This window comes from Scyliorhinus canicula, chromosome 10 (assembly GCF_902713615.1).
Source record: "Scyliorhinus canicula chromosome 10, sScyCan1.1, whole genome shotgun sequence".
Taxonomy (NCBI): domain Eukaryota; kingdom Metazoa; phylum Chordata; class Chondrichthyes; order Carcharhiniformes; family Scyliorhinidae; genus Scyliorhinus; species Scyliorhinus canicula.
Genome location: NC_052155.1, coordinates 138,421,492 through 138,448,692, shown reverse-complemented (window position 1 = coordinate 138,448,692; position 27,201 = coordinate 138,421,492). Strand labels below are relative to the sequence as shown.

Genomic DNA, 27,201 nt, shown 5'->3' with positions numbered 1-27,201 from the left:
CAGTACAATGCTCCTCCTGCGGAATGTTTGAGGTGAGGGACGCCATAGTGTCCCTGCTGATTTCATCTGTGGGAAGTGCACCCAACTCCAGCTCCTCAAAAACCGTGTTAGGGACCTGGAGCTTGAGCTGGATGAACTTCGGATCATTCGGGAGGCAGAGGGGGTCATAGATAGGAGCTTCAGGGAAGTAGTTACACCAAAGACTGGAGATAGATGGGTAACTGTAAGAGGGACTGGGAAGAAGCAGTCAGTGCAGGGACCCCCTGCGGTCGCTCCCCTGAGTAACAAGTATACCGTTTTGGATACTTGTGGGGGGGACGACTTACCAGGGGTAAGCCATGGGGTACGGGCCTCTGGCACGGAGTCTGTCCCTGTTGCTCAGAAGGGAAGGGGGGAAAGGAGTAGAACATTAGTAATTGGGGACTCAATAGTCAGGGGCACAGATAGGAGATTTTGTGGGAGCGAGAGAGACTCACGTTTGGTATGTTGCCTCCCAGGAGCAAGGGTACATGATGTCTCGGATCGTGTTTTCCGGGTCCTTAAGGGGGAGGGGGAGCAGCCCCAAGTCGTAGTCCACATTGGCACTAACGACATAGGTAGGAAAGGGGACAAGGATGTCAGGCAGGCCTTTAGGGAGCTAGGATGGAAGCTCAGAGCGAGAACAAACAGAGTTGTTATCTCTGGGTTGTTGCCCGTGCCACGTGATAGTGACATGAGGAATAGGGAGAGAGAGCAATTAAACACGTGGCTACAGGGATGGTGCAGGCGGGAGGGATTCAGATTTCTGGATAACTGGGGCTCTTTCTGGGGAAGGTGGGACCTCTATAGACAGAATGGTCTACATCTGAACCTGAGGGGCACCAATATCCTGGGGGGGAGATTTGTTAGTGCTCTTTGGGGGGGTTTAAACTAATTCAGCAGAGGCATGGGAACCTGGATTGTAGTTTTGGGGTACGGGAGATTGAGAGTATAGAGGTCAGGAGCACAGATTTGACTTCGCAGGAGGGTGCCAGTGTTCAGGTAGGTGGTTTGAAGTGTGTCTACTTCAATGCCAGGAGTATACGAAATAAGGTAGGGGAACTGGCAGCATGGGTTGGTACCTGGGACGTCGACGTTGTGGCCATTTCAGAGACATGGATAGAGCAGGAACAGGAATGGTTGTTGCAGGTTCCGGGGTTTAGGTGTTTTAGTAAGCTCAGAGAAGGGGGCAAAAGAGGGGGAGGTGTGGCGCTGCTAGTCAAGGACAGTATTACGGTGGCGGAAAGGATGCTAGATGGGGACTCTTCTTCTGAGGTAGTATGGGCTGAGGTTAGAAACAGGAAAGGAGAGGTCACCCTGTTGGGAGTTTTCTATAGGCCACCTAATAGTTCTAGGGATGTAGAGGAAAGGATGGCGAAGATGATTCTGGAAAAGAGCGAAAGTAACAGGGTAGTTGTTATGGGAGACTTTAACTTTCCAAATATTGACTGGAAAAGCTATAGTTCGAGTACATTAGATGGGTCGTTCTTTGTACAATGTATGCAGGAGGGTTTCCTGACACAATATGTTGACAGGCCAACAAGAGGCGAGGCCACATTGGATTTGGTTTTGGGAAATGAACCAGGCCAGGTGTTAGATCTGGAGGTAGGTGAGCACTTTGGAAACAGTGACCATAATTCGGTGACCTTTACGTTAGTGATGGAAAGGGATAAGTATACCCCGCAGGGCAAGAGTTATAGCTGGGGGAAGGGCAATTATGATGCCATTAGACATGACTTAGGATGTGTAGGTTGGAGAAGTAGGCTGCAAGGGTTGGGCACACTGGATATGTGGAGCTTGTTCAAGGAACAGCTATTGCATGTTCTTGATAAGTACGTACCAGTCAGGCAGGGAGGAAGGGGTCGAGCGAGGGAACCGTGGTTTACCAAAGAAGTGGAATCTCTTGTTAAGAGGAAGAAGGAGGCCTATGTGAAGATGAGGCGTGAAGTTTCAGTTGGGGCGCTTGATAGTTACAAGGAAGCGAGGAAGGATCTAAAGAGAGAACTAAGACGAGCAAGGAGGGGACATGAGAAGTCTTTGGCAGGTAGGATCAAGGAAAACCCAAAAGCTTTCTATAGGTATGTCAGGAATAAAAGAATGACTAGGGTAAGAGTAGGGCCAGTCAAGGACAGTGGTGGGAAGTTGTGTGTGGAGGCTGAGGAGATAAGCGAGATACTAAATGAATACTTTTCGTCAGTATTCACTCAGGAAAAAGATAATGTTGGGGAGGAGAATGCTGAGACCCAGGCTATTAGAATAGATGGCATTGAGGTGCATAGGGAAGAAGTGTTGGCAATTCTGGACAAGGTGAAAATAGATAAGTCCCCGGGGTCTGATGGGATTTATCCTAGGATTCTCTGGGAAGCCAGGGAAGAGATTGCTGAACCTTTGGCTTTGATTTTTATGTCATCATTGGCTACAGGAATAGTGCCAGAGGACTGGAGGATAGCAAATGTGGTCCCTTTGTTCAAGAAGGGGAGTAGAGATAACCCCGGTAACTATAGGCCGGTGAGCCTCGCGTCTGTTGTGGGTAAAGTCTTGGAGAGGATTATAAGAGATACGATTTATAATCATCTAGATAGGAATAATATGATTAGGGATAGTCAGCATGGTTTTGTGAAGGGTAGGTCATGCCTCACAAACCTTATCGAGTTCTTTGAGAAGGTGACTGAACAGGTAGACGAGGGTAGAGCAGTTGATGTGGTGTATATGGATTTCAGTAAAGCGTTTGATAAGGTTCCCCGCGGTTGTCTATTGCAGAAAATACGGAGGCTGGGGATTGAGGGTGATTTAGAGATGTGGATCAGAAATTGGCCAGTTGAAAGAAGACAGAGGGTGGTGGTTGATGGCAAATGTTCAGAATGGAGTTCAGTTACGAGTGGCGTACCACAAGGATCTGTTCTGGGGCTGTTGCTGTTTGTCATTTTTATAAATGTCCTAGAGGAGGGCACAGAAGGTTGGGTGAGTAAATTTGCAGACGACACTAAAGTCGGTGGAGTTGTAGACAGTGTGGAAGGATGTTGCAGGTTACAGAGGGACATAGATAAGCTGCAGAGCTGGGCTGAGAGGTGGCAAATGGAGTTTAATGTAGAGAAGTGTGAGGTGATTCACTTTGGAAAGAATAACAGGAATGCGGAATATTTGGCTAATGGTAAAATTCTTGGTAGTGTGGATGAGCAGAGGGATCTCGGTGTCCATGTACATAGATCCCTGAAAGTTGCCACCCAGGTTGATAGGGTTGTGAAGAAGGCCTATGGTGTGTTGGCCTTTATTGGTAGAGGGATTGAGTTCCGGAGCCATGAGGTCATGTTGCAGCTGTACAAAACTCTGGTACAGCCGCATTTGGAGTATTGCATACAGTTCTGGTCGCCTCATTATAGGAAGGACGTGGAAGCTTTGGAACGGGTGCAGAGGAGATTTACCAGGATGTTGCCTGGTATGGAGGGAAAATCTTATGAGGAAAGGCTGATGGACTTGAGGTTGTTTTCGTTAGAGAGAAGAAGGTTAAGAGGTGACTTAATAGAGGCATACAAAATGATCAGAGGGTGGACAGTGAGAGCCTTCTCCCACGGATGGAGGTGGCTAGCACGAGGGGACATAGCCTTAAATTGAGGGGTAATAGATATACGACAGACGTCAGAGGTAGGTTTTTTACGCAAAGAGTGGTGAGGCCGTGGAATGCCCTACCTGCAACAGTAGTGAACTCGCCAACATTGAGGGCATTTAAAAGTTTATTGGATAAGCATATGGATGATAATGGCATAGTGTAGGCTAGATGGCCTTTAGTTTTTGACTTCCCATGTCGGTGCAACATCGTGGGCCGAAGGGCCTGTACTGCGCTGTATCGTTCTATGTTCTATGTTCTATGTCCGTTGACTAATTCCACAAGCTCCTCAAAAAATTTGCCTCTGCAATTCCCACCTGAGACTGGGACATGCTCCGCAGCACCTGTGAGAGGTACACTTGAACAAAGAACGAAGAAAATTACAGCACAGGAACAGGCCCTTCGGCCCTCCCAGCCTGCGCCGATCCAGATCCTTTATCTAAACCTGTCTCCTATTTTCCAAGGTCTACTTCCCTCTGTTCCCGCCCATTCATATATCTGTCTAGATGCTTCTTAAATGATGCTATCGTGCCCGCCTCTACCACCTCCGCTGGTAAAGCATTCCAGGCACCCACCACCCTCTGCGTAAAAACTTTCCACGCACATCTCCCTTAAACTTTCCCCCTCTCACCTTGAAATCGTGACCCCTTGTAACTGACACCCCCACTCTTGGGAAAAGCTTGTTGCTATCCACCCTGTCCATACCTCTCATAATTTTGTAGACCTCAATCAGGTCCCCCCTCAACCTCCGTCTTTCCAACTAAAACAATCATAATCTACTCAACCTTTCTTCATAGCTAGCACCCTCCATACCAGGCAACATCCTGGTGAACCTCCTCTGCACCCTCTCCAAGGCATCCACATCCTTCTGGTAATGTGGCGACCAGAACTGCATGCAGTATTCCAAATGTGGCCGACCCAAGGTCCTATACAACTGTAACATGATCTGCCAACTCTTGTACTCAATACTCCATCCGATGAAGGCAAGCATGCTGTATGTCTTCTTGACCACTCTATCAACCTGCGTTGCCACCTTCAGGGTACAATGGACCTGAACTCCCAGATCTCTCTGCACATCAATTTTCCCCAAGACCCTTCCATTGACCATATAGTCTGATCTTGAATTTGATCTTCCAAAATGCATCACCTCGCATTTGCCTGGATTGAACTCCATCTGCCATTTCTCTGCCCAACTCTCCAATCTATCTATATTTTGTTGTATTCTCTGACAGTCCTCCTCGCTATCTGCAGTTCCACCAATCTTAGTATCATCTGCAAACTTGCTAATCAGACCACCTATACCTATATATAGTGGTCCGAGCACGGATCCCTGTGGAACACCACTAGTCCGCCAGGGTGTGGGCCATTCTATCAATGTGCTCAGCCATGGCTGGTGCTTTCTCCTGTGCCAGTAGCCTCTGGGACTTCTCCAATTGTCTCTGGACCACAGAAGCTTTGCTGACACCCCCTCCGAATATCATGGTCACAACGTAATGAGTGCATCAGCTCGGGGTATGGTCCAGAGGCTCAGCATCTGACTGGGATCCAGCAGACCTCCGATTGCTGTCTCGCATGGACATTCCTGCCTCCACCTGATGTGCATCTGCAACTGTAAGATGCTCACCAGAATGTGACCCAGAAGCCTGACCACTACTATGTCTCTGCATTGGTGGAGAGTGGGGATGACAGCTGTGCGGCGAACATGGTGGTCTTAGAGGTCCCCTCAGGTGTTTTCATGGGTGCGGGGGGAGGGTCCACATCGGATGGTCAGGCACCGTCGGATGAGAATCCTGTGAGAGAATGGACATGTGGTCAGTTGGAGGGGTGGGCCAATCTGTATGGCATTAACTACTAGCGTGTGACATGTCGTCTGGGTGGCAGCCGGTGGATCCTCTCCTCTGGGCCATACTCCAACCTCCTATGTCGGTGACCGATCTGCCCTCCGTCATCCCCGTGCCCTCCAGGGTCTGTTCCTCATAGGAGTGAGGACTCTAATGTCTGGCATCCCGCCGCCCACCTGGGCCCTCCTATCTGATGTGGGCCATCTTCTCTTGTGGGGACATCGTGAGCCCCAGGCTTCGCTCATTGCACGGGAAGGATGGGGGTGGGGATGGGGGAGAGGCTGGCGACGTGGGCAGCACTGCTGGACATGGGTTGGCCAGGGCATGGTTTGGTGCTGGGGGGTCGGTGCCAGGCATATGGTCAACAACCTACCTGCGCAGCCCCGTTTGATCTTATGGCACTGGGTGCCGGTCCTCATGGTGACACTCCCCGAGCTGCCAGCACTGCCACTTCCTCCCAGGCAGCACTGACTGCCCTGTGGCTGACCCTCTAAGCTCCTCGAAGGGGGGGGGGGGGGGGGGGGGGGGGAAGCAGGACCCTGTCCAACAATCTGGCCATGTTGGCATCCCCGAATCATCCCCGGAGCTGGTCTCCTCGTTCCGAGCTGAGTGGCGTTCGCTTTGCAGGATAGGTTTAAATGCTGCTCCCCCTTGCTGGTGGGCCCAGTGCCGACGAGTCGGGACCATAAATTGCAGCGTGAAGCCATTGGAGCCTTGTTAAGTGGACCAATTAACATTTGACACCTGTAACGACCTCACGGGATAAGCGTCGGGAAGCTTGCTCAGTTCCCGCTCAGTACCACACTTAGAAACTTTTCCATTAAATCGCTCCCAATAACTTCAACATTGCCTTTTTCGCCAATAAGATTTTCCATGATTCCAGTGGTGGTGGTCATCCTGAGAATCTGGCAGCAGTTCAGGGAGCATTTTAAGCTCTGGTTTATGTCTTTGTTAACCCCCATCTGCAATAACCATCTTTTCTGCCTGTGGTGTTGCTCATTCTGGGTGAGTGTGCTGAACACTCAATTTGGCTCTGTTTCTTTACTTAGCTCTGGAGTCGCCAGGTATCGTTAAGATACCGCCACAAGTTTCAAGGTGAAGTTCAAAGCAATAAAACCATACACCAATTAGTAAGTTCAAACAACTGAGTTTATTATAATACAATTATAAAACTACCCATGCACACGCTAAAAGTATTAAACTATTCCTACCGCTAAATAAACTAATACTTATCTCGAAGGAATTGCCGGATCAGGGAACAAGGCCTCTTGCACTGCTCTGGTCTGCAGACTTCAGGTTGATATAGGTTAAAAGGGGTCAGGAGTGTCTATCTCTGGTAGCGATCGTTGTGAGACACTTACTTGCTGGCGGCTGCTGTCCCACACCTCTCCTCTCTCTCGTTCAAGGTCTTCTTGGCAAAAGCTGGTCGAGGTGCTGGTCCACAGAGGAGGGCTGGTCAAGGAGAGAGGAGGGCTAGACAAGAAGAATGAACTAAGTGTGGGACCTGTCTTTTATAGGTCCCAGGGATCCGCACCCCTTTGGGTGGACCCCTTTACCTGCTCGGAATTGATTGGGTCTCTTCCCAATCGATATGTTTGAATCCCCCCAATACTGAGGCTGTTCCTTGGCTACTGGGCGGGCTTTCAGGTGCTTTGTTTTCGGACCCCGCTGGTGCCAGGGTGTCTGGTATCCTATACAATGTTGCAGTTACTTCCCCATTTGTGTCCATTGTCTCTGGGATCGTTCCATTACTATGCTAACTGCCTCGGAGATTGCCTCATTAGTATGCGGAATGTTCGTTTTGGTGCTGTCTGCTTTCTTAGCAGACAGAATCCACATTTGCTTGGTGCAGCCTGCTGGGGCTGCAAACATTGTCCATTTTAACCTGTATGCTTTGCGCTCCTCCATTTTGTATTTGGGGAATGGCCAACCTCGGTGGCTACACTCCCTCCTTGTGATCCTCATGAGAAATCATGAAGGATCACCTAAGTATGGCGTCTTTGGGTCCCCTGACCTCAGCGAGTTCCATGGCTTCTATCCTTTCCTCAACTATGGCAAAAAAAATTTAACTAACAATTTCTGATTGGCGCTATGTCAAAGGGGACATGCATTACCAATTGGGATTGGGAACCTCTAACTATCTCAATAAACTACTCTCATCTCATATTTAAAACATTCTACAACATTCTAAACCCTTACTCATTCATACAACAGCATCTTTACATTTCATTTTCTGACTCGGCAGTCGAGGGCAGAACATTATAATACATCCGCAAAAGTCTTTATTTACAGATCGTATCAAAATTAAATCCTTTATTACACATCAAGGGGTTGGGGGGATTGGTGGAATCCGTAAATGGGGGATTGTACTCTGTACTGTTGAGGCACTCCTTCTCCAGGAGAGCGGTGGGCTCTCCTTCTTCTCCATTTCCTCATCCTGAGGGTCCGATGATATATAGGACTGCGATCACCAAGAGTGATTCTATTACATATGACAAGGAGTACCATGTCAGAAATTTGGTACACCAGGTCGGGGTACTGTTACCATTGACTGGGCTGGGAGTGGTCTGGGTTTGGGAGAAGTTAGCAAACGTTGTACTGTGGGAAAGGGGGTCCGCGTCCACGTGCAACCACACAGATGCCACAATAGCTAAAAACATAGCAATTTGAGTGCTCTTCATCTTCTCTGTCTCTTCTCTTCTCTTCTGGGATCTTGCTGTGCTGTTGCTTCGGTTCCTTTCCTGAACGTCCGAAAGCTAAGGGATCAAGCATATTATCTGTTAGTGTTCAGCTTAATATCTTGACTTTAAGAATATCTGTCATCTTGTTCCAATTTTCCCTTCATGATGGTCACCTCCATGTGACTCGCTCATTTTTTTTTCAAAAAACGGATTTAGGACCAGACATATACTTATCTTAAACCAGTGTGAGCCATCTCGCTGAGTGTTGAAATTTACCATCCCAAAATGTTCCTGGATGTAAATAGCATATGGAGTGGCAGCCGAAGGGCTACCTTAAACAAAATGAAACCAAGCTTTAGAAATGAAAGGTCGAATGAGTTGCGTATGGGCCGCGATGGGTAAGAGTTGAATGGGATCCCCGGGTAGGGCGTGCTGTGCTGTACCCGAGCTTAGCTGACCAGAGGGGGGGTCCTCAGACAGGGCGGGTCCTCAAAGCCGTTTCTCCACTGCCTGAGCAACCTGAAATAAACGGGCAAGAATGTAGTCATAGTGGAATTGCAGCCTCTATTCCCAGAATAGAGGGGCACCTAAGGAGGAGCCAAGATGCTCCGAGTGAAACGTTGAGCTGGGCTCCAGACATTTCGGCTGAGTCCAGTTCTCAGAAATATCGGCGGATAAACTAACGTGCATGTGAGGTGGCCACAAGCCTTTCAGCTGAAAAGTAAGTGGCCAATCTCCAAATCAAACATTTAACATACATACAAACAAACATATGTGCAGGTTCCATCAGAAAGGACAGCGCTTCTCTCAAGCGGTTCCTCTTTTTACATCATCTGGACACCTCACTTCTCTTCATTCTCTGCGAACAGGGTCGCAAAGGGGTTGCCGTGTCGGGAGTCAGACATCAAGTCATCCTCTTCTCCCGGATCCCATACCCTTGTATGGATCAGGCATGCAACCTTTGTACTGTGTGACCGGGGGTCACTCTCATCGTTGCGGACAAGTCTCCAAGAATTGTCCCTGTGCCAAATTGTGGGGTCTAAAATTGAAGGAGCATTGTCGGGGTCGTCGGTGTTGGGTGGTGGGTTTGGGTGTGGGTCTGGATTTTTTATGTAAGTGATCTCCATGGGGTCACTGGAGTCGGGGTCGAAGTCGCTGAAGTGGGGGCTGTAGGGTGGAGTGGTGTGGCTGTCCTCAGTCTCACAATCACTGTCACTGTCTCTGCTGTGGCAGCTTGTGGGCGTTCCGGGGCATGGTCTGGAGTCAGTGGGTGGAGTCGAGGTCGAGTCCGATGAGGAACTGGTCTGTGAGGGGGAGGGTGGAAATGTGTCTCTTGTGGGCGGAGCGAGGTGTTCTGCTGCATCTAGCAGGACATGGTGCAAGTGGTTTGACTGTGTTCCATAAGGCTTTAGCTGGTTAATATGAAACCACGCAGTCTTACCGTTTGGGTACTTTATCCTATAAACTGAGGGGCTGATTTTGTCCGAAATTGAGTGCGGGCTGGAAAATTTTGGTGTCAAAAACGTGCTGGGGTTACAAACAGATAGCATGAACCTGTTGCCCAACCTGAAATTCTGTGGGGTGGACATTTTTGTTGAAACAGGCCCTGCCCTGTTTCCGCCTTTTACCCAATTTTACTGCGGCTGCTAACTGTGCAGACCTGACAGTCTCAACTAGTTGTTTAACTGCTTTCTCGGGTGTGAGGGCCGTCACTTCTGGGCTGGTCATGTTGAGTCCTAAAAGGAATTCTGATCCTTTCATAGGGCGTCCGGTCATGAGTGTGTGTGGGTGAAACCTGTAGATGATGAAACTGTATTGCGTATGAACATTAGTGCGAATGGGAGCACTGAATCCCAAGTCGAATTGTTCTCCTGTACCATCTTTCTAAGGTTCGATTTTAAAGTCCAATTCATGCGTTCGGCTATCCCGCTTGACTGGGGGTGATACGCAATGTGAAAGTTCTGTTTTATTCCGAATATGGTCAGGACGTTCTTCATGACCCGTCCTGTAAAATGAGATACCTGATCTGATTCTATACTTCTGGGGAGACCCCATCTCGTAAAGATGTGGTGGGTCAGGATCTTTGCAGCTGTCTTAGCTGTGTTGGTGCGTGAATGGAATGCCTCTACCCATTTGGTAAAGGTGTCTATGACCACCAGAACATATTTATAGCCATTCCTGCAAGGGGGCAATGGACCTATAAAATCGTACTGGAGGTCTGTCCAGGGGCCATTAACGGGGCGAGTGTGGCTGAGTTGTGCCTTCTTTGAATACCTCTCCGGGTTATTCTGCGCACAAATTAAACAATTCTCGATATAGTGGGTAACATCTTGTCTTAAGTTGGGCCACCAACAGAGTTGTCTAAGGTGTGTTGTGGTAGGGTCGATCCCTTGGTGTCCATGACCGTCATGGAACAGGGCAATCATTTGATTCCTGTCCTGTTCAGGAACCACATACAATTTATCTTTTATGATCACACCCTCGTGTGGTCAAAGCGTGTTTGGATTTATCGTACTGGGCCACAAAGTTTCCTTTTAAAATCTCCCGGAGATTTTCGTCCTGCTTCTGCGCCTGTACTAAATCGTCTATCTCTGTCTGTGAGACCTGAACTGCACTCACAGGGTCGTTAGCTGGTGCGCTAGCTGGGGGTGTCCAAAAGTGACCTCGCCTGGAACCTGCTTTGGCCAGTACGTCGGCTTTTACATTTCCAAGGGGGGATGACCTATGGTGACTTCTAACTTTAATAATACCATATGTCCTATCCTTTGCCTTCTCTAGGATATGGCGGAGTAATGGGGCTGATGGAAGGGGCTTCCGTCTGCGGAGTCAAAACCTCTTGTCCTCCACAGGGGTAGAAAGCCTGTTAAACTGTTACAGACATATAAACTCTCCGAATATATGTTCCTGTTGCCTCGGTAGATCTAAATTACCATTCATTTTGGTCTGCAGGACATTTCTGTGAAGTGCTGTGAAAGCAAGAGTCGGCGTTCAGAAGAATAGAGATACTAATGTTCTTGGAAATTTTCTTCGGAAATCTTGTGACATGAGAATGAAATTGTTCTGTTTAGCTGGTAGTTGGCTCTTTTTGGCAAAAGTAGTTGAAGTGCACGATCAACAGACAGCAGTGCATGACTAAAACTGAGAGTCAAAATATACAGTTTTGTCATGCTGGAACAGTGGGGCAAAAATATATGATCTGTTGAAGCCAGCGCTTGAAAAGAATAGAGTGCTATTGGTGTTCAATGATAGATTACAGGAGATTCACCCTGAATCCAAGATTTATTAAATGTCCAGGTGCTGCGTCAGAAATGGCAGCATCCAGATCATCAACAAGGTAAGAGACAAAATACAGATGCAATACAGAGATTTGTTGATTCTCCGCGCAGCACCCCCCATCCCTTGAATCTTCAAATATATCAATTCTAATACAATAGGGATTTACTCTGAAAAGTTCTTTTTTAATAAACTGGAGCAAGCGCACTATCAGAAACCGAACACTGTTCAAAGATTGTCGGCAGCATTTGCGAGTATATAGAAGCGGCTTGCTTTGTGGGACAGTTGGATAGCAAAACAGTTTTTCAGGTGATCTGACTCTGGCCGAAGATCTCAACCCTTTACCAAATGATTGCATGTTTGTCTTTAATAATATTACATATGTATTATATCATGGTGATCAGGTCACCATGTTCTGTCAGTTTGGCAAGAATCTAAATCTGACAACACTCTCCAGAACATGCCCGAGGTCAGCAACCTTCTATATTTGCCCAGTTGATGCACTCTGATTTTTACATTTTTACAGTGCTTTTCTTAGTGCTAAAAGTTATTAGAAATTTACAATCTTGAATTTCTACACATGTGGGTAACCTTTAGCAATGCTGCTATCGGCAGGTTATCTTTACACTATAAGTGAACATATGGGGGAAAAGGGAATATTTTAGATATTGACCAACATTGCACAAACCCCCTTCTAAGCTTTCATTGATGCATGTTTTAGGAACCAGTAGCTGCCTGTGGGATGTCCTCTTTAAAAAAAAACTGACTTGCGTTTTTATAGCACCTTCACAACCACAATGTCCCAAAACACTTTACAGCCAATGGAGTACTTCTGGAGTGCAGTAATCACTGTTGTGGTAGGAAATGCAGCAGCCAAATTGCATATAGTGATCTCCTAGAAATGGCAATGTAATCCCAGATAATGTTTTCTCTGGTGATGTTTATTTGAGGGATAAATATTGACCAGGAGACTGGGGATAACTTTTCTCATCTTTGAAATAATATACCTTTTACACCCACCCAAGAGGGACTTGGAACCTGTAGAGGCAAGAGTCACCCACTGAACAACAACTGAGAAGAGAGCTTGTTATATTGAGTCACGCAGGGGCAGCACAGTGGCGCAGTGTTTAGCACTGCTACTTCACGGCACCAAGAATCCAAATTCAATCCCGGCCCCGGGTCACTGTCCATGCGGAGTTTGCACATTCTCCCCGTGTCTGCGTGGGTCTCACCCCCACAACCCAAAGATGTGCAGAATAGGTGGACTGGCCACGCTAAATTGCCGCTTAATTGGAAAAAAAGAGAATTGGCAATCTAAAGCCTTACAATTTGACTCCATTGCACCCATATTCAATTGTGGTTTAAATGTATGTCAGCAAAGGTGTGTAGCGATCTCCCACAATAGGAATTTGTTAATGCAACTTATCTTTCAAATGTTTATTATGTTTTATTAATCTTCAATTTTGCAGCTATTCATTGTAATCTTAATCAGAACGGTGTAGATCATGCTGTTTGTACTGAAGATGTGAGCCTGCAAGTACTTGGTGATTCAGAAGTCTTGAATTCAAATGATGAAAAGTTCTTGAGGATAGTGGAATCAAATGACAGTCCAAAGAGTCTTCATGCACCAGAAACTGAATCAGTGAAGGTAAGTGTAGCTGCCATCAAATGTATAATTCAATCTTCCCGCATCTCAGAAAAATTAAACATTGCAGAATAAAACGTTCAGCCGAAAAGAAAATTGATATGTTTGAGATTAGCCTTATGCCATCCATTGAAGTTGGACAGAATATATGGCCTCCTTCTGCACTGTAAATTTCCCCCCTTCCAGTTTCCCCCCCTTTCCACTGGGCACACTTCCAACCTCAAGAATCATTTACAGTGCAGAAGGAGGCCACTTGGCCCATCTCGTCTTCACCGGCCTTTGGAAAGTCCACTTAAGCCCACACCTCCACCCTATCCTCGTAACCCTGTAACCCCACCTCCCCTTTTTGGACACCAAGGGCAATTTAGCCTGGCTAATCCACCTACCCTGCACATCTTTGGATTGTGGGAGGAAATCGGAGCACCCGGAGGAAACCCACGCAGACACTGGGTGAACGTGCAGACTACGCACAGAGAGTGACCCAAGTTGGGAATCAAACCCGGGACCCTGGAGCTGTGATGCAACAGTGCTCACCACTGTGCTTCCATGCCGCCCTATTGAAATTATAAGTACAAACCAAAATCCTGATGCTTTTTGTTTGATCATCATTGTTAAAACTGAATTGGTACATCCCTCTGAGCAGGCACTGAATTTGGATTTTGATCATAGACTCCTAATTGGACTTTTTGAAGTTTATCCAGTAGTATCTCCTGGAGCCTTTACCATATAAGCAGTAAGTGGCTATGGATTCAAATACAACTGAAATGGATAGAAGTCAGAGTGATGATTTCGATAAGGTGACACTGGATAAGTAATTTATTATTTAATTAGCAAGAGGTGACATAATTCTTCCCACTATTTTTTTTTTGCCCAATTACCTGTCCCGTTGGTCGGCGGAGGAACACCATAGTACAGTTTTTTTCATTGACGGTGTTATGGGCCAGGGTTTACAGAACCCGAAAGTGTATCATGGAGTACACCTGACCCACAACTGTTAATAGATTGTGGTATGGGGAGCACATGGCCCACTCCACAGGTGTGGTACAGCAGAAATGGAAAAGTATTTTTTAAAAGCAAAACAATGTTTATTCTATGAACTCAAGTTAACCTTTTTAAAACATACAGTGAACATCTTAGCAACCATTAATTCAAATACAACCCCCAAAGAATACAACACTAAGTAATGCTTACGCAGTCCTTTTAACATCCAGACTTACAAAAACTATAACCTTTAACAGAAGCACATCAGGTTAAAGTCACTACTCAGGACATTTATAATTCTGAATCCACCAAATAATCAAGATATAATCTTTTCATGGCAGAGAAAACAGCAGTGCACCTGCTTTGTTTGGCTTCAGCTCCAACACTGAAAAACCAAACCAAAAAGACACAGGCACACCCAAGTGTTTCTCAAAGTGAAACTAAAAAGCAGAGCCAGAGCTCAGCTCCACCCACACTCTGACATCACTGCAGTAACATAGAACAGTACAGCACAGAACAGGCCCTTCGGCCCTCAATGTTGTGCAGAGCAATGATCACCCTACTCAAACCCACGTATCCACCCTATACCCGTAACCCAACAACCCCCCCTTAACCTTACTTTTTTAGGACACTACGGGCAATTTAGCATGGCCAATCCACCTAACCCGCACATCTTTGGACTGTGGGAGGAAACCGGAGCACCCGGAGGAAACCCACGCACACACGGGGAGGACGTGCAGACTCCACACAGACAGTGACCCAGCCGGGAATCGAACCTGGGACCCTGGAGCTGTGAAGCATTTATGCTAACCACCATGCTGCCCTTTAACGTGAGCAGACGGGCATTTCTTAAAGTGACATTCTCATGACAACTGCATTAGGTACTTTTTCTCTGTCAATATAGGAAGTTTGTTGCATTCTCTAATATTGATCTTCTGCCTATGAACAGTAACATGACAAATCAACATAACACATTTTCCGGTCCGCACCATGCTTTTAAAAAATGTTTTAGGAATTAGAATGTATCATTTTTTGTAAAGTTGAATTGTATGTTTGGAATGAGGGTAAACCATTTTGTAGAGGTAATATTTGTATCATAAGAATAATAACCTAAATTGATCTAATTTTTTTTTTAAACCTGCTCGGAGCAGCATGGTGATACAGTGGTTAGCACTGCTGCCTCAAGGTGTCCGGGTGGAGTTTGCACCTTGTAAAAACCTGCTCGGCTTAATAAAATTTTTTAAAAATAGTTGCTGCAGGTGAAAGCAGACCATGTTCAATCTTAACTTTATTATTGATGCTAGGATGCAAGAGGTTGAGCTGGTAACCTACTAGCTTTTCCGGGCAACATGATCAGTGTCACAGGACGTAACAATTGGAGGCAAAGGAAGATACAAATCTTTTAATGATAACCCAAAATATTTTGTGGATTCCTACCATAATTGAGTCGTGCTGGAGGATGGAAAGATTTATAAAGCTGTGAAAGATTGAAAAAATAAACTCCTGGCAAATGGTTCTAATTGAATAAAGCTCTCCTGAGGAATGATATAGTCATGTACTTGAAAATATAAGTATAGGGCGATGCACATTAGAAAAACAATTTATAGAAATTTATAGAAACCTGTGCTGCTTCCGCACAGTGAATTTCTTGTTCATTTCAGTGTTCATGTAGTTTTCCACCTTTTTTGATTATCTGAACAATTGTTTGTACCAATTGAGAAGAGGAGCAATCTTCCCGTAATTAGTTTGTGCCACATAATAATATACACAGCCAGTACAATCTGTTTCAATGAGCACTAAAGAAAGGAGGGTTGATAACCTAATTATAGTTTGTATCAGATTATGACTTGAATGAGTTTGCCAGTCTGTGGCACAGTGGTTGTCAACTAAAGAATATAAATAAACTAAAAATAAGAGCTCCAGAGCTTAACTTCCTCTCCCAGAGCTTAACTCCCCTACAAAGTATTTTTTTCAATAAAACGATGTATAACTTGCACTATTTTAAGGCCTGCAATTACTGCATTCCTATGTTTAGTGATTATATATCTATGCAAGGCGTGCAGTGAAGCAGTGGCACTCATTGCTGACCTCAAAAAGCTGCCCCTACAGATGTCGTTATCTCTATGGCATGGGTTTCCCCTTTCCCAACATTAATTTAAATTTGGTGTCAAATCAAGGAGATCGCCAGCAACAGCAGCCAGCCACATAGAAGGTTTACCTCACACAGAAAACCTGCAAGTAAAATGCGCTGCCATATTTAACTTCTTCAACAGATTTCAGAGTGAAATAAAGATTTGGATATGCACATAGAAGCTGAAGTATCTTTATTATTTAACAATGGATTTTTTATCATTGATAAAGATAAGTAATTGATATTACTTATCTTATTCCTGTGCAATAAAGACCAGTGTACCATCTGCCTTCCTAATTGCTTACCTGCATTTTAACTTTGCTTTTTGTCCAAAGCACCCAAATCTCTCTGAAAACCATATTTCTTTAAAAAACTTCTGTATTCCCTGCACTTCCCCACATTATATTCCACCAGCCACCTTGCGCACTCCTCAACTGCTCTATATCCCTTTGCAGGCTCTTGTGTCCTCCACACAGCTAACTTCCCCATTTATCTTTGCATTGTCAGCAAAGTTGGATTTTTTATTCGTACATTGGAAATGATTGCCTCTATCGAGGCTAACATTTTTTGCTTATCCTTCATTCTCCTCGTAGATGGTGGTGGGCTGCCTTCCTGAATCACTGTGGTCCACCTGGGGTAGGTCAACGCACAGCGAGTTCTCGGGCTTTGAAACAATGACCATGAAGGAATGGTGATATAATACAAGTCAGAATGGTATGCGGGTTCAAGGGAAACATGGAGATGGTGATGTTTTTATGCTCTGCTTCCCTTGTTCTTCTTGGGTGGCAGCAGTCGCAGGTTTTTAACGTGCTGTGAAAGAAGCCTTGTTTTCTTGAATCTTGTAGATGGTGCATACTGCTGCCACTGCAAAGTTGGTGGAACAAGTGAATGTTTAATGTGCTTTTCCTGGATGGTGTTAATCTTGAATGTTGTTGGAGCAGCACTCTCCCAGAAAATGAACTTTTGCCATGTCAGAACTGCAACAGCCACAACCATCAGCCTTTGTACTAGATGTAACCTCAACCAGTAGAGAATTTTCCTCCAATTCCCATCAACTTCAGCTTTCCTAAGGTTCCTTTTATGCCATACTGCCTTGATGCCAAGGCCAGTCACTCTCGCTCAAGCTCACCATCTACACCACTCTTGGTCCCTTCAGATAAGTTATCAATGTGCATTGTACAGGCCCTAGCATCGATCCCACGACTGCCAATTTGTAAATGTCCATTTAATTACTATTTTACCTTCTGTCCTATAACTTATCCTCCATCCATGTTAATATATTAACCCCAACTCCGCGTTATATTGTACAGCGACCTTGGAACCACAACAAGATCTTGCTTTCCTTTGAAATAAATAACAGCGCTGGAACACCTGTTTTTGACAATAGCCTGACATTTTTACAGTACGTAAGCTTGCTACCTCCAGTATACTAGGAGAAATAATTAATTTCTTCTATATTAAAGCTGGGATTGAATTTCATTTTATGCAAGTACTTTTTCCCATTTACAATTCAACAAATACAGTAGATCTAGTTTGGTTAATGTTCTTGGAAAGTCATTGGTTAGTTTTACTTTCAAGATTATGAATGTGCCATTTTCTCTTTCAAAGCCCCACGTTGACTGTCTTTTTTTAAGCAAACAGTTGATTACCACTTTTTGTTTTGAAAACCCTGACCGTAAACAAGCAAAATAGAAATAACTTGTCTGAAAATTATTTTCATTCAGTTGCTCTCCTCGAAAACCACATGACACTATATTTGTCTTTGAAGGAAGTGGCTTGGCTCCAGGCCAAGGCCTTCTTTTAGGCAACCATTCAAATTATTTCTCAGTGACATTGGTAAACACCTGATGATCCAGGACAGATAAAGAGCCAATACCAAACTGAATCTTTAAAACAAATACACTTTTTTTGTATTAATCATGAATACCACCTGCATTGAAGTGAATGTGGGGCCACTCTGTTAATAAAGGATTAGATTAGTACATAGTGAAAAATTATCTTGATTCAGATGATCAAACCATAGAGTCTGTTTTGGGTGGAAATAAGAAATAGCAAAGGAAAGAGGTCACTGGTGGGATGGGCCCCCTGACTCTTGGTCCACTGTTGGACAGAGTATTAACCGAGAAATAATAAGGGTCTGTAAGAAAGGTGGTGCAATAATCATGGAAGATTTTAATTTCCATATAGATTGGCCAAATCAGACTGACAAAATAGCAAGATACGTTCCCACTGTGTACCTGAATGTTTTCATAGAACAATACTTTCTAGAACCAGCCAGAAACAGACATATTTTAGATATGCATAATGAGACAGGATTAATTAATGACATCATAGTAAAGGATCTTCTAGTTAACAGTGATCATACCATGATAGAATTTCAAATTCAGTTTAAGGGTTAGAAATTAAGGTCTGAAACTTCAATGAAGGCAACTCCAAAGGTATGAAGACAGAATTGGCTATGGTTGTCTGGGAAAATAGGTTTAAAAAGATAAGACAGTAGAAAAGTAATGACAGATATTTAAGGAAATATTTCGTAAATCTCAAAAAGAAATATTCCATTGAGGAACAAAGACACTGTTGGTAACTAATGAAGTTAAGGGTGGTATCAGAGAAATGTGCAAAATTGGCAAAAAAGAATGGTAGGCCAGAAGAGTGGGACAATTTTAGAAATGAGCCAAGACTGATTTTTTTTCTTAAATGAAAGAAATTGAGTATGAGTGAGAACTAGCACAAAATATAAAGTAAAAACTTCTAAAGTCTCTATTGTCAGGTGGATGCACCTTTAAGAAATGGGTGTTTATCAAATAGCTGCAGTGATGTCAGCATGTGGGTGGAGCTGGGCTGTCTGTCAGGCTATCACTTTTGTTTTGAGTTGGGAGCTGCAGTGTGATTTTGGTCTTGTTTTCAGAGTTGGAGAGCTACATTCAAAGCAAGCAGTTGTGTAATCTCTCTATCTACAAGCTAAAGCATGTCTTCAGCTCATTGCTTTCAAAGTAATAGCTGTTTCTGTAGAGAATTTAAACCTGCCGTCTTTGTTTTAAAACGTTTTTAAGTTATGGATGTTGTTTGGGAAGTGGTTATCTATAGAGTATTGTATCTTTTGGGGGGTGGTCAGAGTTGGTAGTTGATAAACTGTTTACTGTGTGTTTATAAAACGTGAACTGGATTCACAGAATAAACATTGTTTTGTTTTAAAAATACTTTAAATCTCTGTTGCATCACACCTGTAAAGTGGTCCCTTGTGCTCCCCATAACCAAAATCTATTAAAAGTTGTAGGTCAGGTGAACTCCATGATATACTTTGGGGTTCTCTAAACCCTGGCCATTATACTATAAAGGAAGAGAGTAGCTGAGGTGTCCGTCCCTTATCAGATGAGCCTGGGGAATTAATAAGGGGGACAAAGAAATGGCAGAGACTTTGACCAAGTATTTTGTATCTGCATTGATAATAGAAAATGCTTCCAAATAATATTAGGCAAATGGGACAGAGGAGCTGAAAATAATTACTATCACTAGAGAAAACATACCAGGAAGCAAATGGGACTAAAAGTCCCCTACACCTGATGGCCTGTATCCTAGGATCTTGGCGGAAGTGGCTGCAGTGATGGTGGATATATTCGTTCTAGCCTTCCTAAATCTGGTAGATTCTGGAAAGGTTCCACCAGATTGGAAAATTGCAAACATAACACCACTATTCAAGAAAGCAGGGAGGTGAAAAGCAGGAAACAATAGACCAGTAGCTTAACATCTGACATAAGGAAAATACATAAGGAGGTAGTGAAAATCATAAGACAACTAGGCAGAGTCAACATGGTTTTGTGAAAGGGAATTTGTGTTTGACAAAGTTCTTTTGAGGATCATAGCATTACATCATCTGCTCCTGCGATATCCTGAAATCCATCAGTAATGATTCTACCATTATGTTGTTGGTTAACCGTCTTGAAGTTGCTCTCAAGGCAGCCCAAGGCGCGATTCTCCAAAATGGAGACAAAGTGTTCGCGCGTTTCACGACTGTGCTCAACGGGCATGGGGACTACCAATTCTGGGCCCCACAGGGGGCCAGCCCAGCGCTGGAGCGGTTCACGCCGCTCCAGCCTTGCATCCTGGTGTGGTCTGGGGGTGGCGCCAACCTGCGCATGCGCAGGGGCAAAGCGCGAATTGACGCATGCGCAATACACTCATGGAATGCTCCGGCCCAGACGCAACATGGCGCGGGGGTTCTGGGGCCGGAAGCGGAACAAACTAGGCCCAGGGGAGGGGGGGGGACGCGGGACGCGGAAAGGCCGGCCCGCCGATTGATGAGCTGCAATCGTGGGCCAGACCCCATTGGAGGCCCCCCGGTGAATGAGCGCTCCCCCCCCCCTCCCCCCCGCAGGCCGCACCTGACCCTTCACTCAGAGTTCTCGCCGCCAGCGACCAGGGGTGAACGGCGCCGGCGGGACTCTGCTGTTTCCGTGCGGCCACCCGGCCCTTTGGGCCGGAGAATCGGCGGTCCGGCTGCGGAGAGCAGTCCACGACCGGCGCCGCACCAAACGCGCTGCTGCAAATGGCACCGATTCTCTGCACCTCGGAGAGCCGGGCGGCGTGGCGCGGTTGCGCCGATTCTCAACAGTAACAGCTTTGAAATAGGCAAATGTAGTTATGAGCATTAACAGCTTTAAGATAAGTCATTAGAACTATTTCTCAAGGGCAGCACGGTGGCACAGTGGGTTAGCACTGCGGCCTGACGGTGCCGAGGTCCCAGGTTCAATCCCGGCTCTGGGTCACTGTCCGTGTGGAGTTTGCACATTCTCCCTGTGCTTGCGTGGGTTTCACCCCCACAACCCAAACAAAATGTGTAAGCTAGGTGGATTGGCCAAGCTAAATTGCCCCTTAATTGGAAAACATTAATTGGGTATTCTAAATTTTAAAAAAAAGAACTATTTCTCAACGTGATGGTTTGAGACAGTAACAACAAACTTAATGGCCTTCACAGGATGGGTAAGCAAAAGTGTGACTAGATCACAGACTTCAACCTTCAGTTAGTTAAATTACAGCTGCAACCTGTATAAGTCTGTTTATTAACATTATATAGTTTAAGGGTCTTCTCTTACACAGCCTTGGGATCGGCAGCCACCCTGCAGGAGAAGGGTTGTGTCTCCCAAGTACGTTTTGTGAATAAAGTCAGTGTTACTGTGACTTGCACACTTGTGGTTTCAATCTTTTCCCACAACTACGAAATGCACGGGATGCTGAGTCAGCTGTGTGTTGTTGCAGCCGCAACCATTTAGGCAAATGGAGAGCATTCCATCACACTCCTGCCTCATTGTAGATGGTGGACAGAATTTGAGCAGTCAGGAGATGAGTTCCAAGCCTCTGACTTGCTCTTGTAGCCACGCTGTTCATATGGCTAGTCCAGTTCAGTTTCTGATTGATGGTAACCTCCAGGAGGATGATTGTGGGGGATTCAATGATGGTAATGCCAATGAACGTCAAGGGGAGATGTTTAGATTCTTTCTCATTGGGGATGGTAATTGACTAGCAATTTTTGTGGCATGAATGGTGTATGCCACTTGCCAGCCCATTTCTGAATGTTGTCCCAGATATTGCTGCATATTTGTGCAGCCTGTTTCATACCTGAGGAGTCGCAAATGGTGCTGAATGTTGTGCAATTAAGTGCACATCCCATTTGATTTTATGATGGAACAAAAGTCATTGAAGCAACTGAAGAATGTTGGATTTAGGACAAAACCCTGAGGAGCTCCTGTAGCAGAGATCTGGGACTGAGATGATTGGCTTCAACAACTACAACCATCTTCCTGCCTGCTGGATATGAGAATCTTTGCCCCTGACTCGCATTGACTTAAATTTTGCCACGGCTCCTTGTTGCCACACTTGGTCAAATGCTGCATTGATGTCAAGGGAGTCACTCTCACCTTGCACCTTGCCTCTTGATTTCCACTTTTTTGTCCATGTTTGGACCAAGGCACTAATGAGGGGAGGGGCCGAGTGGCCCTAGCTCATCCCAAACTGAGCATCACTGAGCAGGCTATTGCTGAGGAAGTGTCATTTCATAATACCGTCAATGGCCTTTGCTGTTGACTGTGAGGAGGCTTGAAGGGCAGTAATTGGTCAGATTTCTACTGCCTTTGTACACAGGATGTACCTGGACAATTTTCCACATTGTCGAATAAATGCTTGTAGCTGTGCTGGAATAGCGTGGCTAGTTCTGGAGTATAGGTCTTGTACTCTTGCTGGGAATATGGTCAGGCTCTATAACCTTTGCAGTATTCGGTGCCTTCAGCTGTTCTTTAATATTATGTTGAATTAATTGCATTGGTTGAAGACTGGCATGTGTGACGCTGGGGACATCAGGCAGAGGCTGAATGGATAATCTATCTCCATGTTTTTCAAACCTTTTTTTGCCCGGGACCCATTTTTACCAACCGGCTATCCTTCGGGAGCCACGCCGACCGCTCTTCGCGACTCACGCCAGCCAACCTTTAGTGACCAATGCTGACCGAACTTAGTGACTGACTTGCCTGCTTACCTTTAATGTGACAGGTGAGCCTGCTTTGTCCTCAAGATCTCACTTGCTTTGTCATTCAATGGTACATTTTTGCTCAGGGCTTCAGCTGATGATTTAGATTTTCGCTGCATCCTTTGGAAAAACAAATCAAGGGAGATATGTCCTCAAACTCGTCTTGAAGTTTTTGAAGTTTGAGTACTTACTCTTTCATTTGCCAGTACTTCCCTGCACATAACACATATGGGCTTTGAAACCTGGTTTGCATTGGCACAATTAATAACATACCTCAATAAATCATCTTTATGCTGCTTTGTTTCCAATTCCAGCTTCTTCTGAATGGGTTATTCATTCGAAGCCCTGGAGCTTACACCAGCACTGCTTTGTCCTGCCATGGAGTCTCCTGAGAAGCTCTCCAGCAGATTCAGTTGTGAGTTCCTGGTCTGTGTCTCCGACTCTCTCTTCCTTATTACAACTGATTTGTAAGGGCGGCATGGTAGCACAGTGGTTAGCACTGTTGCTTCACAGCACCAGGGAACCCGGCTTAGGTCACTGTCGGTGCGGAGTCTGCACGTTTTCCCTATGTCTGTGTGGGTTTCCTCCGGGTGCTCCGATTTCCTCTCACAGTCAAAGGATGTGTGGGTTAGGTGGATTGGTCATGCTAAATTGCCTGTAGTGTCCAAACGTTGGGTGGGGTTGCTGGGTTAAGGGGTCTGTGGAAGTGTGGGTTTTAGGAAGATGCACTGTAAATTCTATGATTCAGCTTGCTTGCTAGCAACTAGAAAATGGAGGAATCTCTCCTTCAGGATTTTGTGGCCAATGCTCGAATCGCGTGACCGTGTACATGCCGGGCGCATGATGTGCTCTCTCTCACCAATTCTGGTGCGAAGACTTTGCGTTTTTAATAAGAAATTTGGTCCTGGGACAGCACGCTGACGTCAGGAGGAGACTGTACTCGGACAGCACGCTGACGTCAGGAGGAGACTGTACTCGGACAGCACGCTGACGTCAGGAGGAGACTGTACTCGGATAGCACGCTGACGTCAGGAGGAGACTGTACTCGGATAGCACGCTGACGTCAGGAGGAGACTGTACTCGGACCCCACGCTGACGTCAGGAGGAGACTGTACTCGGACAGCACGCTGACGTCAGGAGTTGACTGTACTTGGATAGTGTGCTGACGTCAGGAGGAGACTGTACTCGGATAGCACGCTGACGTCAGGAGGAGACTGTACTCGGACAGCACGCTGACGTCAGGAGGAGACTGTACTCGGACAGCACGCTGACGTCAGGAGGAGACTGTACTCGGACAGCACGCTGACGTCAGGAGGAGACTGTACTCGGACAGCACGCTGACGTCAGGAGGAGACTGTACTCGGACAGCACGCTGACGTCAGGAGGAGACTGTACTCGGACAGCACACTGACGTCAGGAGGAGACTGTACTCGGACAGCACGCTGACGTCAGGAGGAGACTGTACTCGGACAGCACGCTGACGTCAGGAGGAGACTGTACTCCGATAGCACGCTGACGTCAGGAGGAGACTGTACTCGGATAGCACGCTGACGTCAGGAGGAGACTGTACTCGGACAGCACGCTGACGTCAGGAGGAGACTGTACTCGGACAGCACGCTGACGTCAGGAGGAGACTGTACTCGGATAGCACGCTGACGTCAGGAGGAGACTGTACTCGGATAGCACGCTGACGTCAGGAGTTGACTGTACTTGGATAGTGTGCTGACGTCAGGAGGAGACTGTACTCGGACAGCACGCTGACGTCAGGAGGAGACTGTACTCGGACAGCACGCTGACGTCAGGAGGAGAATGTACTCCGATAGCACGCTGACATCAGGAGGAGACTGTACTCGGATAGCACGCTAACGTCAGGAGGAGACTGTACTCGGACAGCACGCTGACGTCAGGAGGAGACTGTACTCGGATAGCACGCTGACGTCAGGAGGAGACTGTACTCGGATAGCACGCTGACGTCAGGAGGAGACTGTACTCGGACAGCACGCTGACGTCAGGAGGAGACTGTACTCGGACAGCACGCTGACGTCAGGAGGAGACTGTACTCGGATAGCACGCTGACGTCAGGAGGAGACTGTACTCGGACAGCACGCTGACGTCAGGAGGAGACTGTACTCGGACAGCACGCTGACGTCAGGAGGAGACTGTACTTGGATAGTGTGCTGACGTCAGGAGGAGACTGTACTCGGATAGCACGCTGACGTCAGGAGGAGACTGTACTCGGACAGCCGCTGACGTCAGGAGGAGACTGTACTCGGACAGCACGCTGACGTCAGGAGGAGACTGTACTCGGACAGCACGCTGACATCAGGAGGAGACTGTACTCGGATAGCACGCTGACGTCAGGAGGAGACTGTACTCGGATAGCACGCTGACGTCAGGAGGAGACTGTACTCGGATAGCACGCTAACGTCAGGAGGAGACTGTACTCGGATAGCACGCTGATGTCAGGAGGAGACTGTACTTGGATAGTGTGCTAACGTCAGGAGGAGACTGTACTTGGATAGCATGCTAACGTCAGGAGGAGACTGTACTCGGATAGCACGCTGACGTCAGGAGGAGACTGTACTCGGATAGCACGCTGATGTCAGGAGGAGACTGTACTTGGATAGTGTGCTGACGTCAGGAGGAGACTGTACTCGGACAGCACGCTAACGTCAGGAGGAGACTGTACTCGGATAGCACGCTGACGTCAGGAGGAGACTGTACTCGGATAGCACGCTGATGTCAGGAGGAGACTGTACTTGGATAGTGTGCTGACATCAGGAGGAGACTGTACTCGGATAGTGTGCTGACGTCAGGAGGAGACTGCACTCGGATAGTGTGCTGACGTCAGGAGGAGACTGTACTTGGATAGTGTGCTGACGTCAGGAGGAGACTGTACTCTGATAGCACGCTGACGTCAGGAGGAGACTGTACTCGGATAGCACGCTGACGTCAGGAGGAGACTGTACTCGGACAGCACGCTGACGTCAGGAGGAGACTGTACTCGGATAGCACGCTGACGTCAGGAGGAGACTGTACTCGGATAGCACGCTGACGTCAGGAGGAGACTGTACTTGGATAGTGTGCTGACGTCAGGAGGAGACTGTACTCGGATAGCACGCTGACGTCAGGAGGAGACTGTACTTGGATAGTGTGCTGACGTCAGGAGGAGACTGTACTCGGATAGCACGCTGACGTCAGGAGGAGACTGTACTCGGATAGCACGCTGACGTCAGGAGGAGACTGTACTCGGACAGCACACTGACGTCAGGAGGAGACTGTACTCGGATAGCACGCTGACGTCAGGAGGAGACTGTACTCGGACAGCACGCTGACGTCAGGAGGAGACTGTACTCGGACAGCACACTGACGTCAGGAGGAAACTGTACTCGGACAGCACACTGACGTCAGGAGGAGACTGTACTTGGATAGTGTGCTGACGTCAGGAGGAGACTGTACTCGGACAGCACACTGACGTCAGGAGGAGACTGTACTCGGACAGCACGCTGACGTCAGGAGGAGACTGTACTTGGACAGCACGCTGACGTCAGGAGGAGACTGTACTCGGATAGCACGCTGACGTCAGGAGGAGACTGTACTCTGATAGCACGCTGACGTCAGGAGGAGACTGTACTCGGACAGCACGCTGACGTCAGGAGGAGACTGTACTCGGACAGCACGCTGACGTCAGGAGGAGACTGTACTCCGATAGCACGCTGACGTCAGGAGGAGACTGTACTCGGATAGCACGCTGACGTCAGGAGGAGACTGTACTCGGACAGCACGCTGACGTCAGGAGGAGACTGTACTCGGACAGCACGCTGACGTCAGGAGGAGACTGTACTCGGATAGCACGCTGACGTCAGGAGGAGACTGTACTCGGATAGCACGCTGACGTCAGGAGTTGACTGTACTTGGATAGTGTGCTGACGTCAGGAGGAGACTGTACTCGGACAGCACGCTGACGTCAGGAGGAGACTGTACTCGGACAGCACGCTGACGTCAGGAGGAGAATGTACTCCGATAGCACGCTGACATCAGGAGGAGACTGTACTCGGATAGCACGCTAACGTCAGGAGGAGACTGTACTCGGACAGCACGCTGACGTCAGGAGGAGACTGTACTCGGATAGCACGCTGACGTCAGGAGGAGACTGTACTCGGACAGCACGCTGACGTCAGGAGGAGACTGTACTCGGATAGCACGCTGACGTCAGGAGGAGACTGTACTCGGACAGCACGCTGACGTCAGGAGGAGACTGTACTCGGACAGCACGCTGACGTCAGGAGGAGACTGTACTCGGATAGCACGCTGACGTCAGGAGGAGACTGTACTCGGACAGCACGCTGACGTCAGGAGGAGACTGTACTCGGACAGCACGCTGACGTCAGGAGGAGACTGTACTTGGATAGTGTGCTGACGTCAGGAGGAGACTGTACTCGGATAGCACGCTGACGTCAGGAGGAGACTGTACTCGGACAGCCGCTGACGTCAGGAGGAGACTGTA

At 46.9% G+C, this 27,201-nt stretch overlaps 1 protein-coding gene across 2 annotated transcripts in view; it reads left to right on the top strand.

The window, feature by feature from the left end:
- The window catches only part of samd12 (sterile alpha motif domain containing 12), a 210,340-nt gene that overhangs the window by 39,910 nt on the left and 143,229 nt on the right, over nt 1–27,201 (top strand). For both annotated transcript variants that reach the window (XM_038809781.1, XM_038809780.1), the window contains one exon: nt 12,887–13,065. In XM_038809781.1, coding sequence (XP_038665709.1) covers nt 12,887–13,065 — 179 coding nt within the window. The remainder of the gene's footprint in view (nt 1–12,886; nt 13,066–27,201) is intronic.